This window comes from Balaenoptera ricei, chromosome 2 (assembly GCF_028023285.1).
Source record: "Balaenoptera ricei isolate mBalRic1 chromosome 2, mBalRic1.hap2, whole genome shotgun sequence".
Taxonomy (NCBI): Eukaryota; Metazoa; Chordata; class Mammalia; order Artiodactyla; family Balaenopteridae; genus Balaenoptera; species Balaenoptera ricei.
Genome location: NC_082640.1, coordinates 104,424,561 through 104,445,844, shown reverse-complemented (window position 1 = coordinate 104,445,844; position 21,284 = coordinate 104,424,561). Strand labels below are relative to the sequence as shown.

Sequence of the window (21,284 nt, the reverse complement as noted above, 5' to 3'; positions counted from 1 at the left end):
GCCCCTCTGTGACTGGATGGTGGCAGTAGTGGGGGTACCTTTGTAAGTGCTCTAGGACTCAGGGGCTTACCTCTATCTCGATGTCACAGAGCGTCTTGCGTGGGACTGAGAATGACAGGCTGGGGTGGTGGGAGGTGACAGCTAACTGCAGCCTTATTCACATCTGGATCAGATAAACAGGGGTCTTCCCCTTCTTTGCTGCTCCACTTGGGCAAGTCACTTAATCTCTCTGAACAAGGGTTTCCTCATCTGCATAACGGGTACAATAATAGGCCCACCTCACCGGCTCGTGGCGAGGATTCTGTGTGTGAAATGCTCAGCCCAGAGCCTGGTGCTTATACTAGGCACTCCCTGAGTGACAATTACTAAAAATACCCAAAACAGCCCCTCCAACTAGGACAGATGCTGTTTCTTTCCTCACTGTACCTGGAGAAGCTGGCAGAAGTGAGTAAGTCCATGCCCCTGTTGGCCCCGGAAATGCTGAGGCTTAGAGAGGAAGAGTGGGCCAGGATCACAAGCGGAACTTAGGAACGCCACGCCCCAGGTCCACGCTGAGCCCGCACTCAGCCCTGACAAGCCGACCATGCCTCCCTCAAGGGGAGCCTAGGCGTGCACCCCACTCTCACTCTCTGGCCCTCAGAGGGAACAGGGCCCCAGGTGCAGCTGCCTTCTCTCTTCCCACTCGTCTGGAAATGGAGGGGAATCCCACCAGCCTCATCCTAACAGACAGTTTACATCCCAAAACTCACACAACCAACCAAATCCTGCTCCCCCCAGAGTGGCTGCAATCTCCTTCAGACTCGCTTTCTGGAAACCACCTTCCCAGCCTGTAGTGCGTTCTCGTGGATCCCTTCAGTGGGCTGAGTGTCCTTTCCTTGAAAGGAATTCGATGCGTGGGAACAGCCAAAACTCACTGGAAGCCGGGCGGCAAGGCAACCACGTCAGACACCAGCTCTTCTGGTGAAAAGCAGGGGCCACAGGTTAGGAAGACCCTTGATGCTGGCCCAAGATGGGCCCCAAAGTTGGTTCCCAAGAGGACTTCTGGAAGTCCTGGAGCACGTCTGCAACAGGCAGTTTCACTCCCAAGGGTCTGCCTCAAATGGCAGTGCTCGTTGGAAAGTCTGTGCTCTGGTTTGAGGTTTAAGTGCAGACTCATTTCTCCATGGTTCTGGTTGGGGAACCAACAGCTTGGTGGCCCTGGAGCCCCAGGCCCTGGCAGACGGATGTCTCCTCCCCAAGAGGAAAAGCAGTTTGAGGGGGTGACCCACCCAGCACAGCTGTCTGCTGTCCCTGTTGTAGACCCTGGACCAGCTGAGCCACAGAGCCTGGTCTGGGGGCCCTCACCACCCAGACCCCATGGCACCGTGGAACACTAACATCAGCCACAGAGCTCTGCCCACCACTCCTCAAGCCAGGCCTGCTGGTTGCCTGACTTGAGGCTGAGACCCTACGGAGGGGATGTGGACCTGTGCTGGAGAAAATGCTCTCCTGCTGTTTCTGCGGCTCTTTCCGTGTATGCCAGGCCCTGACATCACAGCTGCCAAGGCAAGCTCTTTAGAACACCCCACCACCACCACTGCAGGGCAAAAAAAACAGACAAACAAGCCCTGGTTCCAAACAACGTAAGGGTCAGCCTGCAAGTCAGGACAGCGCCAGTCTCCCTTGGCCTCTGACTCACAGATCAGCCCAGGAAAGGACCTAGTAATCTTGGTTGAGGGAGCTGGCCCTGGCCCATCCGCTTCTACACGGACTGCCCAGCCCCCTTCCTGTTCACAGAGACCCCTGGGAAGGAGATTAACAACAGCCCGAGTCCCTCTGAGTGGGCATGGTGGACGGAGCAGGACTTTGGAACCAGATCTGGGTTTAAACACCAGCTCAGTCATTTCCTGGTGCTGTGACCCTGGGCAAGTTATTCAACCTCCCTGAGCCTCATCTGGATTTGTGGATAATAATAATAGCTCCTACCTCCCAGGCTCGTTGTGGGGATTAAATTAGTTGGTGCTTAGAAAGGGCCTAGCACGTAGTAGGTGCTCAAGAAAAGTTACTTCCCTTTCTCTCTGGAGTCTCCTGCTCCTCTGACATGATAGTCTCACCCCTCAGTGACCCCAGGCCTGTGGCTCCCTGAACTCTCCCACCAGCTCCACCCTCAGTTTTACTGGGTGTGGCAGCATTTCCTCCAGAAGGCTCTGCCAGGAACTGACCTGCTCCCCATCTGCCAGGCTCTGGCTGGAGGAAGCAGCCTCAGCAGGAGCTGTGCCAGGGGAGCTTCCTTCTAAAGCTGGTTGGGGCAGGGATCTCCCCTCCCCTCCCCTCCCCAGTGATGGGCATCCTTCTCTGGTCCAGTCATGGGCCAGCCTGCTGGCTGGAAGGTGATGTCCTAGCCATTCTCAGAAGAGGAGTGTTCAAAGGTGCATCCCAGCCTGAGAAATACTCCTCAGCACCTCCCCCCACTGCGTTGGGGTGAGGTGTCAGACCAGATGGGAGGGGCTCGGGCAGCGGAGGTCACCCTGAGCCAGAGCTGGCGCCCTGCCTCTACCCATTTCTACTTCAGTGGCCGAGGCCCACATCATTTCTGTCAGGCTAGGCAGAAGGAAAGGCAGGACTGGCTCGCTGAGGGAACAGCATCCTCCTTCCTCCTCCAGAGTACCTTCTTTAGGGAAAGCTCTTCCACTAGGTGAGTGGAGTGTGGATGCAAAGAGGTGGTGCTTCTCGGATGGCAGTTTTAAAGGCGGGCATGGCCTGATTTGATTTAACCTCACGGCTGAGTCAGCACCCCCTCTCCCTCAGCCCCGAGGTCCTTGGGCTTGTCAGAAGGCGGGAAACTGGGTGGAAGACGGAGACCTAGGAATGGCAAGTGAGGGCCCCTGTCTGGGCATTCGTGTGTGTGTCCAGGACATGGAGCTGGAGAGATGCAGGGGATGCTTGGGTCTCAGGTGATTGACACCCAGTGACCTGGCAACATCGGATACTTAAGTGGGTGAGTATCTCTTAGGAAACTCAGTGCTCGTGGATCACTCTTTTCTTTATTTAAAAGTATTTTGTTTTCTTTAGAAAGGCAGCCCATCATCTTTAAGGAAAATTCAGAAGAGTAGAAAGATGGGGTAGGAGGAAGTCACCTGGAACCCCACCCGTCAAACACAACAACAATGAATATTTTGCTGTGTTTCCTTCAAATATTCATTATATTCATACTGCATTTACAAATTAGTCTAGGTGAAATCTTCAGAAAGAATTTCCTACTCCTAACCTAGGCCTGCCTTGGACAAAGAAAACCTTGATAGTTTAATTTGTCCTCGGCACCCATGGGTGTGGATAGGTTTGGGCCCCAGCAGGTCAGGGGCTCCAGGAGAGCCCATCAAATTCGGGCTCCCCATAGGCACTCACACCAGACCTGGGGCAGGGGATGGCCAGACTAGGGGTTACCCTCTCTCCTGCCCCCCACCATCACTCCCACCAGCTTTATTATTTTTACCTTTCACATTTAGATCCAATTAGTTTGGGGATATGATATGAATTCATTTTTCCAGACTCCTTTTTTTTTCATATGGATATCTAATTGCTTCAGGTACATTTATGGAAAAGATCATCTGTTCCCTACCATATTGCAGTGTCACCTTTGTCATAAATTAAGTGACCTTATGTGAGTGGGTCTATTTCTGGATTCTCTCTTCTGTTCCACTGGCCTACTCATCAGTCTTTGTGCCAATTTCACACTGTATTAATTGTGGTTGCTTTGTAATAAATCTTGATATCTAGTAGTGTAACCCTCCAACTTTGTTCTTCAAGATTGTTTTGACTATTCCTGATTCTTTATGTTTCTCTGTACATTTTAGAATCAGTTTGTCAATTTCTACCAAAAGAAGTATGCTGGGATTTTGACTGAGATTGCAATAACTCTGGAGGTTAATTTGGGAATAATGGATATCTTTATAATATTGAGGCTTCCAATCTATGAACATTCTTTATTATCTTTAATGTTTGATATTTTTCAATGTGGAGACCTTGCGCATCTTTGATTAGATATATTCCTAGGTGTCTGATATTTTTAATGTAAAGTGGGAAAGGGTGTCTGAGGGGTTTTTTCCTAATAACACTTTGGACAGCAAATGAGAGGGTTTTTCTCCTCCTGAGATCATCTCTCCAACTCTCTGACACCAACTGGGTGTTCAACAATTCCATCTGATTCTGACACTAACTACCTGGATTAGCACAGACTCCTCAGGCTCAGCCCCACACACTGCCCCCCACTTTGCACTCGGGTTCCAAGGCCCAGGTCCCCGTACCTCTGACCAGCTGGCTAATAACTGAGGTTCCCACGACCCCCTCCTCACATTTGATAATTTGCTAGGATGGCTGGTGGAAGTCAGGAAGGCACTTTACTTTGACCAGTTCATTAAGATGCAACTTAGGAACAGCCAAATGGAGGAGATGCATATCGCATAGGGCAGGGTATGGGGGAAGGGTGCAGAGCTTCCATGCCTTCCCCAGACGCCTCACCCTCTCGGGACCTTGAGGCGTTCACCAGCCCTGAATCCTGTCTCTGAGGGGTTTTTATGGAGGTTTCATTAAGTAGGCACAATTGATTAAATCATTGGTTATTGATAATTAACTCAATCTCCAGCCCCTCTTCCCTCCCCAGAGGTGGGAATGGGGAGGCTGAAAGTTCCAACATTCTTGTCACTCTGGGGATTCCAAGAGTTTTAAGAGCTCTGTGCCAGGAATGGGGGGCAGGCTGTGGGGTGTACAAAGACCAATCGTCTATTTCCCATTGTATCACAGGATCTTTTTTTAAATTTCATTTTCTATTTGTTTGTTGCTGGTATGCAAAAATACAATTTTTTTTTTTATATTGACCTTGACTTGGGGACGTCTAAAATTCACATTTAATCCCAAAAGTTTGTATGTAGATTTTTCTATGTACACAATCATATTGTCCCAGGCAGTGTTGGCCTCACCATGGTTTTGGGCAAGTCCTGGCAGCCTCCCTTTAGGCGTGGATTTCCCGCTAGCTAAGTGGCTGGCTCTGATTTCTAAATCTCTACTCCCCCTCCCCCAAAGCCTGAGCTCAGTTCATTGCTTCTGTCAGCTCCCCACCTCCCCTGTAACCCCTGGATCCTAGGACTCTGCACTGTCCTTTCTCCTCAGGCCCCTCCTGCTGCCTGTGGGAAGAACTTATTCTGGAATTGCTATTAGGGTGGACTCAGGAGGGGCATCCCAGAGTCATGTAGACCATTTGCTAAAGATGCTTTCCAGGAACTTCCCCGGCAGTCCAGTGGTTAAGATTCCATGCTTCCACTGCAGGGGGCGAGGGTTCCACCGATCCCTGGTCGGGGAACTAAGATCCTGCGTGCTGCGGTGCAGCCAAAAACAAAAAACCGAAAAAAAAAAACAAGATGCTTTCCCCGTGCATTCCTGCAGCAAACGCTGGGCCTTTGGGTGCGGCCGGGGAGTTGGGGCCAGGGATGTTCTGGTGGGGGGAGAGGGAAGTATTAGCCACCTCTTTTGCAACTCTAGGCTGTGTCCCTACACCTCCAGAAGGGTTTACAGAGTGGGGAGGAGAGTGAAACCATCAGCTGAGCTAATCCAGAGATAGAGGGTCTGTCAGGACAGAATTGCAGAACTGAGACTCTTCTGTAGCCAAAGACTACAGGGAGGAGGTCAAGCTTTACCAAGCCATGAAGAGTCTATGTCATGGAGAGGTGACGAGGGCCCCAGAACGAGAAATCAGGCATGACCCCTGCCAGGTGACTCCGAGAGGAAAGGAGTTGGGCATCACTCCCAGACTTGGATCTGCTCACGTTCTGATGTCTGCAGGGACCTGAGGTGAGAGACAGGATGCACGGAGAGGTAACATAGCAAGAGAAACAGCCCCTTTTTCCTGGGAATTCGCTCACTTAACACTCCCTAAACTCTGTGCGTTATTTTTTATTAACCCCATTCTATAGATGAAGAACGCTGAGGCTCAAATCATTTAGATAGCTCGCTCAAAGTCTCCCCAAATTAGTGGAAGACTCCCTGCAACTCACCTGTAACTCAAACAGTTATATTTCATTCCAAAGTCCTTGGTCCTTGGGGCTCCTGCACACGTGGCTTTGCCTGGTGGGTATGTTTGGTAGATTTCCTGAACCTCAAGGTCCCAAAAAGTGGCTGCCATTCCAAGAGGTATGACATGGATTCAGATTGATTCATGCTTGGTGAATGCCTAGTGGAGAGATTTGGCTGTTTGAGCCCCCTGCCTTCCCGAGTGGCACCAGCTGCCTCCCAGATCTGTGACCTGCTCCAGAACCTGTGAAAGTGACCAGGAAAATTCTCTCTCCGGAGCAGGAACAAAAAGAGAGTGCCATGGCACAGATCTATCCAGTTCTGTAGATAGATGAATGATCCAAGCATTCAATTCAAGAAACAAACATGTCTTGTTGAAACAAACCTAGAAGTGACTTTTCCAGCTGACACAAGAGCCCACTGAGTGTCCTTAGCACCCATTGCCCCACACAAATGCACTGAGCTATTCTGAGCCACTTCAAATACAATAGCATTCTAGTGGGTACCCCCAACCCTGTCTTCCATGTGGTCCCAGCCCAGGGCTCCCTGAAGGTGAGGCCAGAGCAGCACTTTGGAAGAGTCACTTTGCCTCCTGGGTCTCCAGTCTCCCTCTCTCAGATCTGAATGCTGGTGTCACACAGAGCTGTTGTTAGAGCTTAATAGGGCCTAAGGCAAACCCAGACCAGCAAGGCGAGGGATGGAGGTTTGACTGCAGGTGATGTTTTGTACAATCAGAGTTCTGAGACCAGAGAGAAGGGGACCCAGAGGGAGGTGGGCTCTCTCTTTCTGGAGAGCTTTTCCCCTAAGATAGCTGCCCTCACCCACCCCAGCAGTGCCCTTAGCTCAGGGCCTTTCCAGCATTAGGGCCGAGCACCTGGGGACCATGAGGGCCCTTTTAGTTTGGTCCCTGATGGGGCAACATGTCTCTGAATCAGCAGCTTGACTTTTTATGAAGTTGTATGTCACATTAACAGTTTTTGTTTTTGAACCATCCTGGGACAAACCCGAGCTGACTGTGATATAAAAGAAACAAACAAACAAACAAAAAAAACCCTTTAACGAACAATTGGATTCAATTTGCTAATTTTGTTTAGGATTTTCATTTATGTTCAGAAGTGAAATTGGTTCAAATTTTCCTTTCACTATTTTTTTAAAATTTATTTATTTATTTTTGGCTGCGTTGGGTCTTCGTTGCTGCACGTGGGCTTTCTCTAGTTGCAGCGAGCGGGGGCTACTCTGTTGCAGTGCGCGGGCTTCTCATTGCAGCGGCTTCTCTTATTGCGGAGCACGGGCTCTAGGTGCGCAGGCTTCAGTAGTTGTTGCTCGCGGGCTCTAGAGCACAGGCTCAGTAATTGTGGCACACAGGCTTAGTTGCTCCGCGGCATGTGGGATCTTCCCAGACCAGGGCTCGAACCCGTGTCCCCTGCATTGGCAGGCAGATTCTTAACCACTGCGCCACCAGGGGGCTTCCTTGTACTATTCTTATCTGGTTTAAGAATCAAGATCATGCTTCGTAAAATGAGTTTGCCAGCTTTCCTCCCTCTTCCCCACCCCCCTTTTAATTCTTCGACGGTGGAATGTTATTTGTCATGGGCTTTGGATCTTATAAAAACACACCCCCAGGGTCTGCCTCCTCAGCAGGGGACTTGGCACAGATGAGAAGACAGACACCTCTTTTCCTCCTTTGTAGTCTGTGTTGGCTTATTTATGGGGCTTTTGCTGCTTCTGGGACCGCTCTGCGGGGAGCTAGCCATTTCCCTGAGGGAGTAGCCCTGAGAGGTGGGCCGGTGCAGGGGGTTGAAGCGGGGGAGGGAGCCTGGGGCCCCAGCACCCGCTGCGGCCACCTGTCCTTCCCCGAGCCAGGCTCCTGTGACACCCCCTCTGGAACTCAGTCTGACCTTCCCCACACAGGCACCATGTTCCGCAAGAAGAAAAAGAAACGCCCTGAGATCTCGGCCCCACAGAATTTCCAGCACCGCGTCCACACCTCCTTCGACCCCAAAGAAGGCAAGTTCGTGGGCCTCCCCCCACAATGGCAGAACATCCTGGACACACTGCGGCGACCCAAGCCCGTGGTGGACCCTTCACGCATCACCCGGGTGCAGCTCCAGCCCATGAAGGTGAGGCGGGCATCAGGGATGGCAGAGGGGGAGGATTCAGACCATCCCCCTTCACAGAGGGCTGCTGGCAAGACCACGCAGGCACCTGAAGAACCACCTGATTACCAGCTATCAATTAGCCAGGATGTCTTCATTCCCTGCTAATCAGCCTCTCGTTCTCTCCCTGGTGACCCAGGGAGGAGGATCCTGGGGAGTCCCTCTCCACAGGGTGGTAGGGTTGCCAGATTTAGCAAGTAAAAATACAGGATGCCCAATACAATGTGAGTTTCAGATAACAAATAATCTTTAAGTATGTCCCATGCAAAATTTGGACCTGCAGCCCCTGTGGGGCTGCGGGCTCTCACAGACCTGGGGGATTAAGTTGTGTGGGTCAGGAGGGGTTGATGCAAGAGCCTGATAGGGGTTGGGGTCAGGGCCCTGTCAGGGTTTGGAGGCCACAAAGCCAGTACGTGGGGAGGAGAGCCCTGGACTGGTGCGTGTCACCTGGAAGGCCACACACAGATAGAGCTGGAGAACGGCAGCGGGCCCCAGGCAGGGCCTGCAGTCTCCCCAGCTCCCCAAGCTCAGCTGCCCGCACCATCAGGCACGCTGGATTCAACACCATGGCTACTCACCTGTCTGCCCTGCTAGACTGTGGGCCCGTGAAAATGAGGCTTCTCCCTGTATCCGTCCGCCAGCACAGGCCTGGCCCGCTGTGGGCCCTGGGAAGGGGCCGAAAAATTAAGAATAGATGGATGACACAGCAAGCGAGGTCCATGGGTGCTCCTCCCCGAGGCCCCCCGGGGAGGCTCTCCGACCTGGTCCCCGCCCAGCGCCCCCTCCCTGCCGTGCCAGGAGGCTCACCACGCTCTTCCCCCTCCCCTGCAGACAGTGGTGCGCGGCAGCGCGGCGCCTACGGACGGCTACATCTCGGGGCTGCTCAACGATATCCAGAAGTTGTCAGTCATCAGTTCCAACACCCTGCGTGGCCGCAGCCCCACCAGCCGGCGGCGGGCACAGTCCCTGGGGCTGCTAGGGGATGAGCAGTGGGCCGCCGACCCGGACATGTACTTGCAGAGACCCCAGTCTGAGCGCAGGGACCCCCGTGGCCTCTACCTCAGCTGCAACGGGGCCGCACCAGCAGGGCGCAGGCACGTGCCACGGCCCGAGCCACAGAGCCCGCGGGTCCTGCCCAGTGGGCTGGCCACCAAGGCACAGTCCCTGGGCCCCACCGAGTTCCAGGGTGCCCCGCAGCGCTGCCTGCAGAGCTCCCCAACCGGCACCTCGGCCGCCACGGCCGCGGGCAGGCGGGGGCCCAAGACTGCCGGGCATGGCTCTGAGGAGGCCCGGCCACAGTCCTGCCTGGTGGGCTCGGCTGCAGGCAGGCCGGGTGGGGAGGGCAGCCCCAGCCCTAAGGCCCCGGAGAGCAGCCTGAAGCGCAGGCTGTTCCGAAGCATGTTCCTGTCTGCTCCTGCCGCCGCCCCTCCAAGCAGCAGCAAGCCAGGCCCTCCACCACAGAGCAAGGTAGGTCAGGCTGCGGCCCCCTCTGGGACCACTCTTGACAGGGCAGGGAGCCTGGCCCGGCAGCATCTACTGGGAACACAGGCCCTGCCCGGCCTTCCCCACTTACAGGGTCGGGTTGGGGAAAGCGTGAGGTAAACAGATCATCAGCTACCCTGAACCAGCTGAGCCCTCGTGCTCCAAAGGCTTAGCACGTGTGAGTCAGATGTTGCAAGTCAGGTCGTTTTCTGGGGGCCTCTGGGGGCCTATGGTACGCCTCAGCTGACATTCCTGCCCTCTGGGGTGTGTCTAGGCAGACCACACAGCGAGGCAGGCACCCCTGAAAAAGCACCTTTAACCACAAGCCCAGACCCTCCCCTTGCCCCCAGTGCCCAGCAACCCCACCCAGGCCCCAGCAGAAGTAGGTGCTCCAGCCCCGGGGTGGGGGGAGGGGCAGGGTCTCTCTGGCTCCCTTTTCTGATCTTTTTTCTGCCTGGACCCCCAGCTTGTCCCAGTGCTCTCCTGAGGTCATGCACAGCCTCTCTGTGCTGCTTCTCCCATAGGCTATGTTACCCCTTCTCTAGTGAGGATTCTTCCCTCCCTTCCTCCCTTCCTCCCTTCCTTCCTCCCTTCCTTCCTTCCCTTTTTCTAGTAGTTCTTGCTTTGTTTGACATTCCTGTAATTATTTATTCTCATACTGTGTGCCATATGAAAAGCTAGAGGATTGAATTTGCCTGGGTCTGGGAGCAACAGGAGAGCTGACTTTTGGCATGTGTGACAGCCTCAAATGCACATATTTTTCTTGTAAAAAAGGAAACAGTGAAGGGAGCCCTAATGGTGACATTTTTTTGGCAGGCCGAGGAGAACATTTTTGCTTCTTACATGCCCTATGACATCCTGTCCGTGGTGACAGTAACATCCTTTCCCATTTGGCAGATGAGAAGACTGACTCAGAGAGCGTGGGACAACCCCCTGGTGTCGCGAATGAGTCAGCCGAAGGCGGGAGGGAAGGCTTTTCCATGAAGGCATCTTTTAGCTCCTCCCTGAGGGTCGGGCAGAAATGAGCTTAGGCTGCACAAGGGTTGTAAGTCACACCTAAGAAACCGCCACCGACAGCGGCATGAGTAATGGAGTCCCCCCTCCCGGGATGGCGCCAGTGTGTCCAGCCCAATCGTGGAGGAGCGGTGGGGGGTTGAGGGGTGGCCTGGACCCTCAACCCCATCTAAGTCACTGCCAGCCCAAGGCACCCAGGGAAGGTTCTGGGCTTTGTGCCCTCTAGTCCCCACTGGGACAAAGGATGGTAGGCTGGGATCCCCTGTGGGGCGGGGGCTTTAGGGAGGAACAGATGAGACATGGCTTGATATGCCCGTGAGAAAACATGAGTGCCTGTGAGCCGAGGGGTCTCTGGAAGGCTGTGCCCCTGGGGAGACATTCCCCAGAAAACTAAGGTGGGAGCAGGACAGTGCACCCTGCCAGGAAGTGCACTTCGAGAGTCCTGCTGGGGTGGGGGGTGGTTTCAGGGATTTGGAGAAAGGGGGTGTCGAAACTGGTATGCACGGTCCTGGGCTCCTGCCAGCACCCCACAGCAGGGGGCAGGCCAACCCCCCATCCCTGCACACCCACAAAGCACCTGCTGTGGGCCACTGCTGCGGGCTGTACGAGGTCTCCCCTGCACCTGAGGAGGCAGGTGGTGCTCACCCGGGGCTCAGAAACACCACAGTTCCAAATCCAGGGGAGTAGTTTCCTTCTCGGCCCCCTGGGCACACCTTTCTAGATGGATGTTCTCAAGCCAGGCCTCTGAAAGGCGGGGCCGAGACTGCCCCACAACCGCTCTGGGCCAGGGCTTCTCAACCCTGTACTATTGACGTTTGGATCAGATAATCCTTTGTTGCAGGGACTCTTCTGGGTGTTGAAGGATATTTAGAAGCATCTCTGGCCTCTACGCACTAGATGCTAGTAGCACCCCTCAGATGGGACAACCCCAGATCCCTCCAGACATTGCCAAATGTTCCTTGAGGGAAAAAAAATCACCCCCAGTTGAGAACCACTGCTCTCAGCAAATTACCCTATGGTTGGGAAGCATTCAGTTTCCTCCTCCTCCCCCAAGGCCTGGGCCCTGGGAACCCAGACCAAGCCAGCAGCCAGCCCTCCGCACTCAGCACATCCCAGAGGCTGGCTCTGGACACTCACAGCAACTCCTAAAGCAGCAGTCCATGCACTAGTGCCCTGGGAGGGCAGGCCACCAATGGCCACAGCGTGCCAGGCATGGCTGCAGGAGGGTCTGTGACCCTCGAGCTCTTGTACTCAGCCCCAGGCAGCTTGGCCTGCAGTCACTCGCTTTGGCTAAAGAGCAAACGGAGACCTCAAGTGGGGACAGAGAGGCCAAAGAGGTAAGACAGTTAGGAGCTTGGGAGATTTAGAAGTGGTCCCACTTAGCGGCAGAAAGGCCACGTCAGAAAGACCTCAACAATCAGCAAACCTTGGTTAAGCACCTACTGTGTACCATGTACTCGGTTACATGCCAAGGATCCCCAATAGGACCACTGCATAGGGATCAGGGGTTAAGCTGACCAGGGCTGAAGTCTGGCCTTGTCCCTTACTGCTTAGTGACTCTAGGCAAGTTACTTAGCCTCTCTGAGCCTGTTTCCTCATCTACCAACGTAGATAATAATATTACCCATGGGCTAATAAAACAATCCACAGGGCTATGAGAATTAAATGAGATAATGCATTTAAGGCCCTTGTCAAGGTGGTAAGCCCTCAATAAAATGGCTTTAGTATTTCTTAAATATTATGAAATGGCCTCTGCCTGGGCGGCACTAACAGAACAGCCTCCCGAGCCCACAGCTGGAGAGCCTGGCCCTGTCTTCTTAGCCTGGGAAGGGAACATGAGGCGTCATTGTAACTCCATGTACAACTCTTCTTTCCAGTGGCTTCCTGCCCAAGAAGAGGCCTCAGTCACACAAGTAACTCCAGAATTAATCCAGAGCCCCTAACAATTAATTCCACCTTTTGTCCCCCTTTCCCTTTCTTGGAGTGGTTTAACACGTTTCATCTGGTCCTTTCTTGTGGTTACGTTAAGTAAAATCTCCCTCCTTGTGGAGACAGGCAGCAAGGCCCACAAAGGGGCACTTGGGACCAGACCCTGCTGAGGTGAAGACCAAGCCTGGCCCGACCACCCCCGTGTCCTATGTCCCATGTCCCAGGCCACGTCAGTGCTGGCCCCCCCCCCCAGATCCGTCTGCTGCTTCCATCCACCTGCTGCAGCCTCGGCCCCTGAGCTCAGCCAGCACCTGCGACAGGGGCCTCGACAGCAGAGGGGAGCGAACCCACCTCCTCAGCCCCTCCGCATGACTTGTCCCCACCCTCCCCGTGTCCATCATCCTCAGAGCAGAGAGCTCATGCAGGAGGCCGGGAGGCCAGAAGGAGAGGGAAACTGTTCTACCGCCTTCCTTAGAAATCCAGAGTGGAGAGAGGTCAAGGGCCGTGAGAGCAATCTCAAGAGCAGCTTTAGGAGCTTTTCGGATCCCCAGTCTCTGCCCAGCCCCACACAGATGCTCAGAGAGCACATTTTCTGTGTTAGGTCCATGCCTCGCAGGCGCGCAGGCAGCCTTTTTACAGAGCCTTGGAGGCTGCTACCGGGTGACATCTCATGGTCCTGCTGCTCCTGGTTGTGGCCTCACAGCCTTGGTGGTGGCCATGCTCCCTCCACCCCGAGTCCCAGCCCTCCCACAGGGTCCCCAAGGCCATGGAATTACAGAGCTGCTCAAATTGTGGTCCAAGGTGCCTCTCACATCAAAAGCCAGGGGCCTTGTTAAAATGCAGAGTCCCTGCTCTAGGGACCTACTGAAGCCATTTCCAAGGCCAGGGAATCTGCATTTTATCCAGCTCCCCAGATCACTGTGCCTTCATAGAGGAGACTGGGGCTCAGAGAGGGGGAATGGCCTAAGATTCATGACAAGTCAGAGCAGAGCAGGACTGGAGCCCAGGTCCTGACCCGCCAGTCTGGAGTTCCCACTGCTCCACCACAACGGAGTAGGGAAAGGGGGGTGCGGTCGGGTGCCGCTGCTGGTGGGGACAATCCATTTACTGCACAGATGTGCTTGCCGGGCGGGGATGGAGTAGTCACGGCAGTCCCGGGAGGTTTTCCTGGCTCCTTCACCTCGAGGGCTGAGCATGAGCCAGGCACGGCCTGGCAGAGGCTGGAGCGCACTCAGTGGGCCTGCGGGGCTGGGGGTGGCAGAGCCTGCCACAGCATGGCTCTCTGCCAGAAGAGGCACCGTGCACATGCCCGATCCTAGGCAAGGCCAGGGACTGGGGTGAGGGCCCTGAAGTCTAGGGGGAAGGGGTGCTGAAGAGGTTGAAAGGACTCTGGCTGAGCCTGGTAACGCCCAAGGCGCAGATTCAAGCAGCCCAGCCCAAGCTGAGTGCTTGAGCGGATTCCCTGGAAGCTGATTCAGTTTTGAGGATGAGGACCAGCACCCTCTGGGCACCTAGACAACCGCCTATGAGATGGGCTCTGAGATGTTCCGGGAAGGCCTCTCTGCAGCTCCTCAGGTGTCGCCCGTTAGGTCGCATATGGCCCTCTCCAGGTGGCCCTTTTAAACATAATCCCTGGGAAGGGTCCTGCTGCACTTCGCCAGCTCCTTGGGGAAACCCAGGGATGGGACCCTTTCCTGCTGGGGCTGCTCGGAGGGCTGGGCCTGAGCAGGACTCACTGGGGGCCCAGCCTGCTGCTCAGTTCCATCTTCCCTCCCTCCCTCCCTCCCTGCCAGAGACCAGAAAGATAGGCCCCCTGCCTTCTCTTCCTTCTTGGGGGCCATCAGCCAGGAGTTCCATGTGGCTAGTGGAGGAGCTGCTCTGGGGAGCCCTGAGGAAACCCCCTCACCCCTGGCCCCAAGGCTTGGGTTTGGCTGGACCTACCCTCCTGATTCCAGATCTCTCTAGCACCAGATCCCCAGCCCAGGAGACACCTGAGGACCCCCCAAGATGGTAACATGGCTCTGTGGTCCTCTGTTGGGGACCTAATCTCACTGCTCAGACGCGCAGACTCCCCATTGTCAGGAACAAGCAGGACTATCAGACGGCAGCCGTGGCTTCCCTGTCCTGTCCTGGGAGTCAGTCACAGCTGCCTTGCTGCAGCCCCCGCCCCTATGCCCAGGGCCTCTTCTGCCCGCATGGGCCCTTGGGTAGGGTAGCCACGGTTGTGAACGCCTCTGACCCAGAGTGCCTCCTGGTGGCCTCCCTGGGGTCTGGCTGTCAGTCACCCAAGGAAGAAATACCAGCCCAGGGCACCCCAGGGACTCGGCTTTGTCTTCGCAGGAAGGTCAGTGTGGATATAAAGAGCTGTTGTTTTGTCTGCTCACCTGGGAACACTGGGGGTTGACTTCTCAAGCAGGACTATGGTTTGGCTTCAGCTCCATTTGAAAATCTTCGCTTGTGGCACCTCCCACGTTAGTCTGATGCCCAGCCCGGCTCTGCCCAACCCTGCCCGTGTCCAGAGGTCACGGCAGCCAGCCCCTGCCTCTGGGAAGGGTACTCCAAATGCTCCCACAGCCAAACCCCTTTCTGTTTCTTCCTTCCTCCCTGCAGCCCAACTCCTCTTCCAGACCACTGCAGAAAGACCGCCCCCCAAGCCTGGTGGCCAAGGCCCAGTCCTTCCCCTCAGACCAGCCCGCGGGGACCTTCAGCCCTCTGGCCACCTCGGATACCAGCAGCCCCCAGAAGTCCCTCCGCACAGCCCCAGCTGCCGGCCCTCCTCCAGGACGGTCTTCCCCGGCAGGCTCCCCCCGCACCCGGCATGCCCAGATCAGCACCAGCAACCTGTACCTGCCCCAGGACCCCACAGTGGCCAAGGGTGCCCTGGCTGGTGAGGAAACGGGCGTTGTGACACACGAGCAGTTCAAGGCTGCACTCAGGATGGTGGTGGACCAGGGTGACCCCCGGCTACTGCTGGACAGCTACGTGAAGATCGGCGAGGGCTCCACGGGCATCGTCTGCCTGGCCCGGGAGAAGCACTCGGGCCGCCAGGTGGCCGTCAAGATGATGGACCTCAGGAAGCAGCAGCGCAGGGAGCTGCTCTTTAACGAGGTGGGAGGAGAGGGCGTGGCGGGGCATGTGGGACGGGCAGTGACGGCGGAGGCAGGCTGGACGTCTGCAAGCAGGGGCAGTGGGGAGGGTGCCCGGCACTCAGGCGTCCCCTCCTGCCCCCAGGTGGTGATCATGCGGGACTACCAGCACCTCAACGTGGTGGAGATGTACAAGAGCTACCTGGTGGGCGAGGAGCTGTGGGTGCTTATGGAGTTCCTGCAGGGCGGGGCCCTCACGGACATCATCTCCCAAGTCAGGTGGGCAGCTGGGAGGGCTGGGACCCAGCGCTGGCTGCTCCCGCCACTGCCCTGGCAGGGATATTAGGCAGCCTCAGGCCCAGATGATTGGGGTGCCCGTCACGTGGTCCTGAGCCACCCTGCCCACCCCCATCTGTTCGGGTTAACAGACCCAGGGGTCTCAGGGCAGTAGGGAAGACACTAGGTCTCCAGCCTAGGCCCAGGCCCGTTTCCATCAGGGTTCTGGCCTGACTGGGCTCCCACACACATCGTCCAGGAGCTGTGGGGCCCCCTACCAGGGGCACCTACTCTGCCCAGCCCGTCTGCCCTGCAACCCCGCCAAAGCTAACATGCTCTTCTGCTGGTGGCCCTGCCTTCCCCGTCCAGGCTGAATGAGGAGCAGATCGCCACTGTGTGCGAGGCCGTGCTGCAGGCCCTGGCTTACCTGCACGCCCAGGGTGTCATCCACCGGGACATCAAGAGCGACTCCATCCTGCTGACCCTTGACGGCAGGGTAGGGCCCTTCCCAACCTGGCACACCCACGACCCCACTTCACGGCTCCTCCTCCTAGTTCGCCACTCACTCCCCTTTCTCCCTCTCACCCCAACCCCAGGTGAAACTCTCGGACTTTGGATTCTGTGCACAGATCAGCAAAGATGTCCCTAAGAGGAAGTCCCTGGTGGGAACCCCCTACTGGATGGCTCCTGAAGTGATCTCCAGGTGTCTGTATGCGACTGAGGTAACCGCTCCCTCCATCACCCAGTCCTCCCAGAAGAGGCTTGGGAACACATAGCTCTTCTACTTGTGGTCTCCTCCAGAGCCCCCCACCCAAAATAACCCCGGTTGTCGGGTTCCCACTTAGTCAATACCCTACCCCAATGTCCACTGCCCCCTTCCCACTCTTGGTTGGGTCTTCTCTGGCCTGTGACTTTGCTGCCACAAACTGGTCCCCAAAATGCTCTCCCCCAAGCTCAAGGGTAGGTTGGGGTATGGCCAGGCTTCCCCATGTGTGGTGGCCTTTCTAAGAGAGTGGCTGACAGCTGTGCCCCTGCAGTCAGTGGTCACTCACGCAGGTAGTAACTACCACAGGGAAGGTGACCAGGAAGGAGGCCGACTCACCAAGGAAACCTGGGACCAGCTGCTCCCCTCCCGCTGCAGCATGTTGCTACCAAGGGGCCAGACTCTGGCCAGTGGAGTCAGGGACATTCTCCTCCTGCAGGTGGATATCTGGTCTCTGGGCATCATGGTGATTGAGATGGTAGATGGAGAGCCACCCTACTTCAGTGACTCCCCAGTGCAAGCCATGAAGAGGCTCCGGGACAGCCCCCCACCCAAGCTGAAGAACACTCACAAGGTCAGTCGGTACACAAGGTGTGACCCTGCAGGCCCCGTTTTCCTGAGGCTTCAAGGATCAGAGTCTGGGCTGTCAAGCCCAGCCTCTCCCTCCCACAGAAACCAGAGGGCCCGGGCTCCCGGAAAAGGCTCCTCTTTCTCCACACAAATCCCGCACCTTGGTGTGGAGCCTAGTCACAAACTCCCATGGTCACTCCAACAAGTTTCCACCTGCAGACAACTGACGGGAGCCTGAAAGAAGGGAAAGCAAGGCCGGCGGGAGTCCCTGATGTCCTGGGAAAGAATCTAGAGAAGTTAACTGAGCAGTAACGCCTCTACCCCATCTGTCAGGGGAGGCATACCAAGGCACAGTGTTCCCAGTCCATCACAGAGAATTGGCTTGCCCTCCAGCAATGTACATCCTAACCGCATCTGAGCCAGTTCTTCCCTTAAAACCAATGTGTGTGTGTGTGTGTGTGTGTGTGTGTGTGTAACGCTTTTCTGCCAAATCCACCCAAACCCACAGCCCTTACCTGTGGGCACCCCCTGCTGGCAGCCAGCTCAGCACAGGGCTGCAGAATGACACTGCCATCTGGTGGCCAGAGTGAGAAATGTCCCAGAGGGTTGAAGCTCAGTCTCTAAATGCAAGATAGTTCTGTAGCCCTGCTGGATGGGAGGAGAGACAGGAAACACTTTCTGAGACAGCTGGTCCTTGGAACCCGCACTCCTGACCCCCTAGACTAGCAGATATTTCTAATTGGCTAATTCCCCAGAGGATGCAGCCTTCCGTTACAGCCGAAGACTCAGCCTTATCCCAAAATATTGACTCAGAATGAACCAGGGTAAGCCCTTGACTTAGACTCTAAGGCTTAGAGAAATAAAGGAATCTTCCTTTTTCAGGTCCCACTTTGTCCTTTTCTATTTTTCAAAACACTCCTTCCTCCCTGACCTCTTTTTTTATCTTCACTAAAGCCCTATGCAGCAGACAGGGAAAGCACATTTTATCATTAGCCCATTTTACAGATGAGAAAACTGAGCTCTCGAGAAAAGTACAACTTGCTGGAGATTAGGGATAGACCCAGGACTGGATCACTGGGTACCAATCCCGTGCCCCTTTCCACAGAGCCTGAACACTGAGAGCCCTGAGAAGCAGCGTGGTGCATGGGCTGTATTTGGAGCCCAGCTCCCCAGCTCTCCTGGTATCCTAATTCCATTGCTCACCAGCACCCCCTATAGGTGAACTGGCCACCTTTCCCGGACTGATGCTGACTTTCTTTACCTACCTGATAGTCCAGAAAGTACTGAGCCTGGGAGGAACCAGGAAGTAAGAAACAAGAGAATTTAAGACTTTCAAATGACAGTGGGGCCAGGCAGATTGGGTCACCCCAAAGTGGCTGCAAACTGTGGCTTCCTCTCACTGCCCTGCCTCCACAGGTCTCCCCAGTGCTGCGAGACTTCCTGGAACGGATGCTGGTGCGAGACCCCCAGGAGAGAGCCATGGCCCAGGAGCTCCTGGACCACCCCTTCCTGCTGCAGACGGGGCTGCCCGAGTGCCTGGTGCCCCTGATCCAGCTCTACCGCAAGCAGGCCTCCACCTGCTGAGCCCAGCCCCAGAATGCACCTGCCACCTGTGCCCGCGGGCAGGGGACACTGGGCCACCAACTTGCCAACAGGGCCTGGCTGCCTGCCTCATTCTCTCAGTATTCTCTCCAAAGATTGAATGTGAAGCCCCGACCCTGCCCTCCTGCCCCTCAGCCCACTGGGCCAGGCCGGACCTGCCCCTCAGTCACTTTCCCTCCCAAGAGTCCCCAGTTGCCTTTGGGATGATGGAGACCCCTTCTGTAGGATGACCCTTTGTTATTTGCACAGGGATATTTCTATGAAACATGGAGACCAGTGCTTCTGGCCACTGTGGCCAACACAGCAGAAAAGGCTGCCGTGGTTTTTTATTTTAAAGGAGTAGTACACGAGCATCCCAGGTCACCCCAGAGGCAGACTGCCTGTCCTCATCAGGATGCTAGCTGTTCTCAGCTCCAATTCCAAATCCTGGGGTCTGAGAGGACCACAGGGAAGGTGTTTATTGCCTGACTCCATCTTCCTCCCTTGTGTCTGACTTCCTGAAGGCACAGTCCCACCTGCACCTGCTTCCCGACCCACCTGTGCTGACAACACACTCCCTGCACAGCCCGCGCCCAACTGTGAACAGCCTGCTCAGAAGCCGTGAGGGGGAGGGGAATTTTCTGGGTGAAAGAGGAAGAAGGCAGCTGGTGGTAAAGTGGTCTCACTTTACAGGATGCGTGTGCGCGCACGCGTGTGTGTGTGTGTGTGGTGTGGAGGAAGGTCACCCACGGCTGTCTTCGGTTAGGCTTCTCCATCTTCTCTCCCACTAAGCTCTGCTCTGAAGGTGACCTGCTTCCTTGGCCTGGTTTCCCACCTCTTAAGTCCCGGGGTTCTACCTGACCAGTGAAGAGGTCTGTATTGAGTCGAACACACCCTGGGGGCCTGGCCGGTTTCCGAGTTTCTCCTGTACTGTGGAATCTGAGAGCCAGGGACCAGAATGGTGAGGGAACAAACTTGTTTCACCTGTGAGCTTCATCTCAACAACCAGGTCCTCGGGGACCCGCTCTTCTTTTGTGTGCTTGGGGGACCTGTTCTTTTCAAAATCCTGGTCTGGGGGAGGTGAACCAGCTCCCGATTCCATCATGTCAGTAGAACGGGCACCCCATTTGTGCGAACCTGCCCCTAGCTGCCTCCTCAGACACCTGTCTCCTTGTCCTCCTCCCCTGCCCACCTTCAGGGCTGTTGTGAGACAGGGAATCCCAGGGAAGAACTCCAGGTGTCTGGACCCTATCTAGATAATATTTTTAGATTCCTCTATCCCTAGGTGGCCTGCTTTGGGGCAAAAAAAAAAAAAAAAATTGCAAGGACTTTTTTTTAAGGGTCAGAGTTTTAAAAACAAAAGCATTGTCCCTTTTGTGAATTGTTTGCACTTGTGCCTGTTTTAAATTAAACTGAGTGTTCAAAACCCCTGGCCTTCCTGTTGTCCCTGGGAGTGGAGCCAGGCTGTCTTCAAACTGGACACGCTGTAGTGGGTGTCCAGGGTGGCCCTCCCTCCTCTCTGCTGTGAGCCCCCCGACGGTCATTCTGATCCGCAGAAAATCCTACTCCCTGGTGGCATGTGGGCCTGAAATGAGGGCAGAGAAGAAGAGAAACAGGAAGTGAAAGGCCCTTGGGACTGAAAGCGCTGAGAAATAGACAGGGCTCCTTCCCAGGGGAGAAGAACCCAACCCGGAAAGCCAGGGCCGTGGGCTGTGCTTGCTGGCTCCACAGGGGCTCTGGGGCAGCCGCCAGGGCTGATGACCACTTTCTGCAGCAGCATCTCCCTTCCCCCGTTTGCTTCCCCCCTGCCATCTCCCCGGAAAGTCAGAGGCTGCTCTCCTCAAACTGTCCATAGCAAGTGGCCTGGAACTGCTTCCAGTGAGAAAGCAGTCTCTGTTTCGGTTCTCAGAACAGAGGGCGACCGTGAGGAGCTGTGAAAGAGCGCAACTGGAAACCAAGAAACCTGGGTCTTTAATCTTCTAGCTCTGACACTGATTCCAGCACTTACTTCCTGAGGTCTCGTTCTACCCACTCTCTGTCAGGGTCACTGAAACCTTCTACCCAGGAGCAAGGAGTCCTGCAGACCTCCTCCCCCACAGCTCCCCACCTAGACAGCTGCCCTGGTCTAAGGGCCCCTGTCCCACCAGCTCAGCCAGAGGCAGCACCTGAGTCTTACCTCCAGGAAGCAGCCACAGTGGGCTGGGCAGGGATGGAGGCTGAGGGAAGGCGGAACCTTCCACCTCCCAACCGAAGCCCACGGTCAGGAGTGGTTGGCAAGGCAAAAAGAGGCCAGTTCTTGCAACTGAATAACACTGGATTTATTAACTATTCTTTTGAGCTCTAAGAGTCCTTCCACTGCACAGTGTCATTCCAAAAGCATGTGCA

The 21,284-nt window shown here is 55.4% G+C and overlaps 1 protein-coding gene across 4 annotated transcripts in view; it reads left to right on the top strand.

Moving 5' to 3' along the window:
* Positions 1 to 20,294, top strand: part of PAK6 (p21 (RAC1) activated kinase 6) — a 34,616-nt gene extending 14,322 nt beyond the window's left edge. For 3 of the 4 annotated variants that reach the window (XM_059913647.1, XM_059913648.1, XM_059913646.1), the window contains 8 exons: positions 7,954 to 8,162; positions 9,030 to 9,665; positions 15,234 to 15,731; positions 15,855 to 15,988; positions 16,355 to 16,481; positions 16,582 to 16,707; positions 17,188 to 17,322; positions 18,735 to 20,294. In XM_059913647.1, the coding sequence (XP_059769630.1) occupies positions 7,959 to 8,162; positions 9,030 to 9,665; positions 15,234 to 15,731; positions 15,855 to 15,988; positions 16,355 to 16,481; positions 16,582 to 16,707; positions 17,188 to 17,322; positions 18,735 to 18,902 (2,028 nt within the window). In that variant the 5' untranslated portion in view covers positions 7,954 to 7,958 and the 3' untranslated portion in view covers positions 18,903 to 20,294. Of the gene's footprint in view, positions 1 to 7,953; positions 8,163 to 9,029; positions 9,666 to 15,233; positions 15,732 to 15,854; positions 15,989 to 16,354; positions 16,482 to 16,581; positions 16,708 to 17,187; positions 17,323 to 18,734 lie in introns of those variants that run through there. The other variant, XM_059913649.1, reaches the window with a different exon arrangement.
* The last annotated feature ends 990 nt before the right edge of the window (positions 20,295 to 21,284 follow it).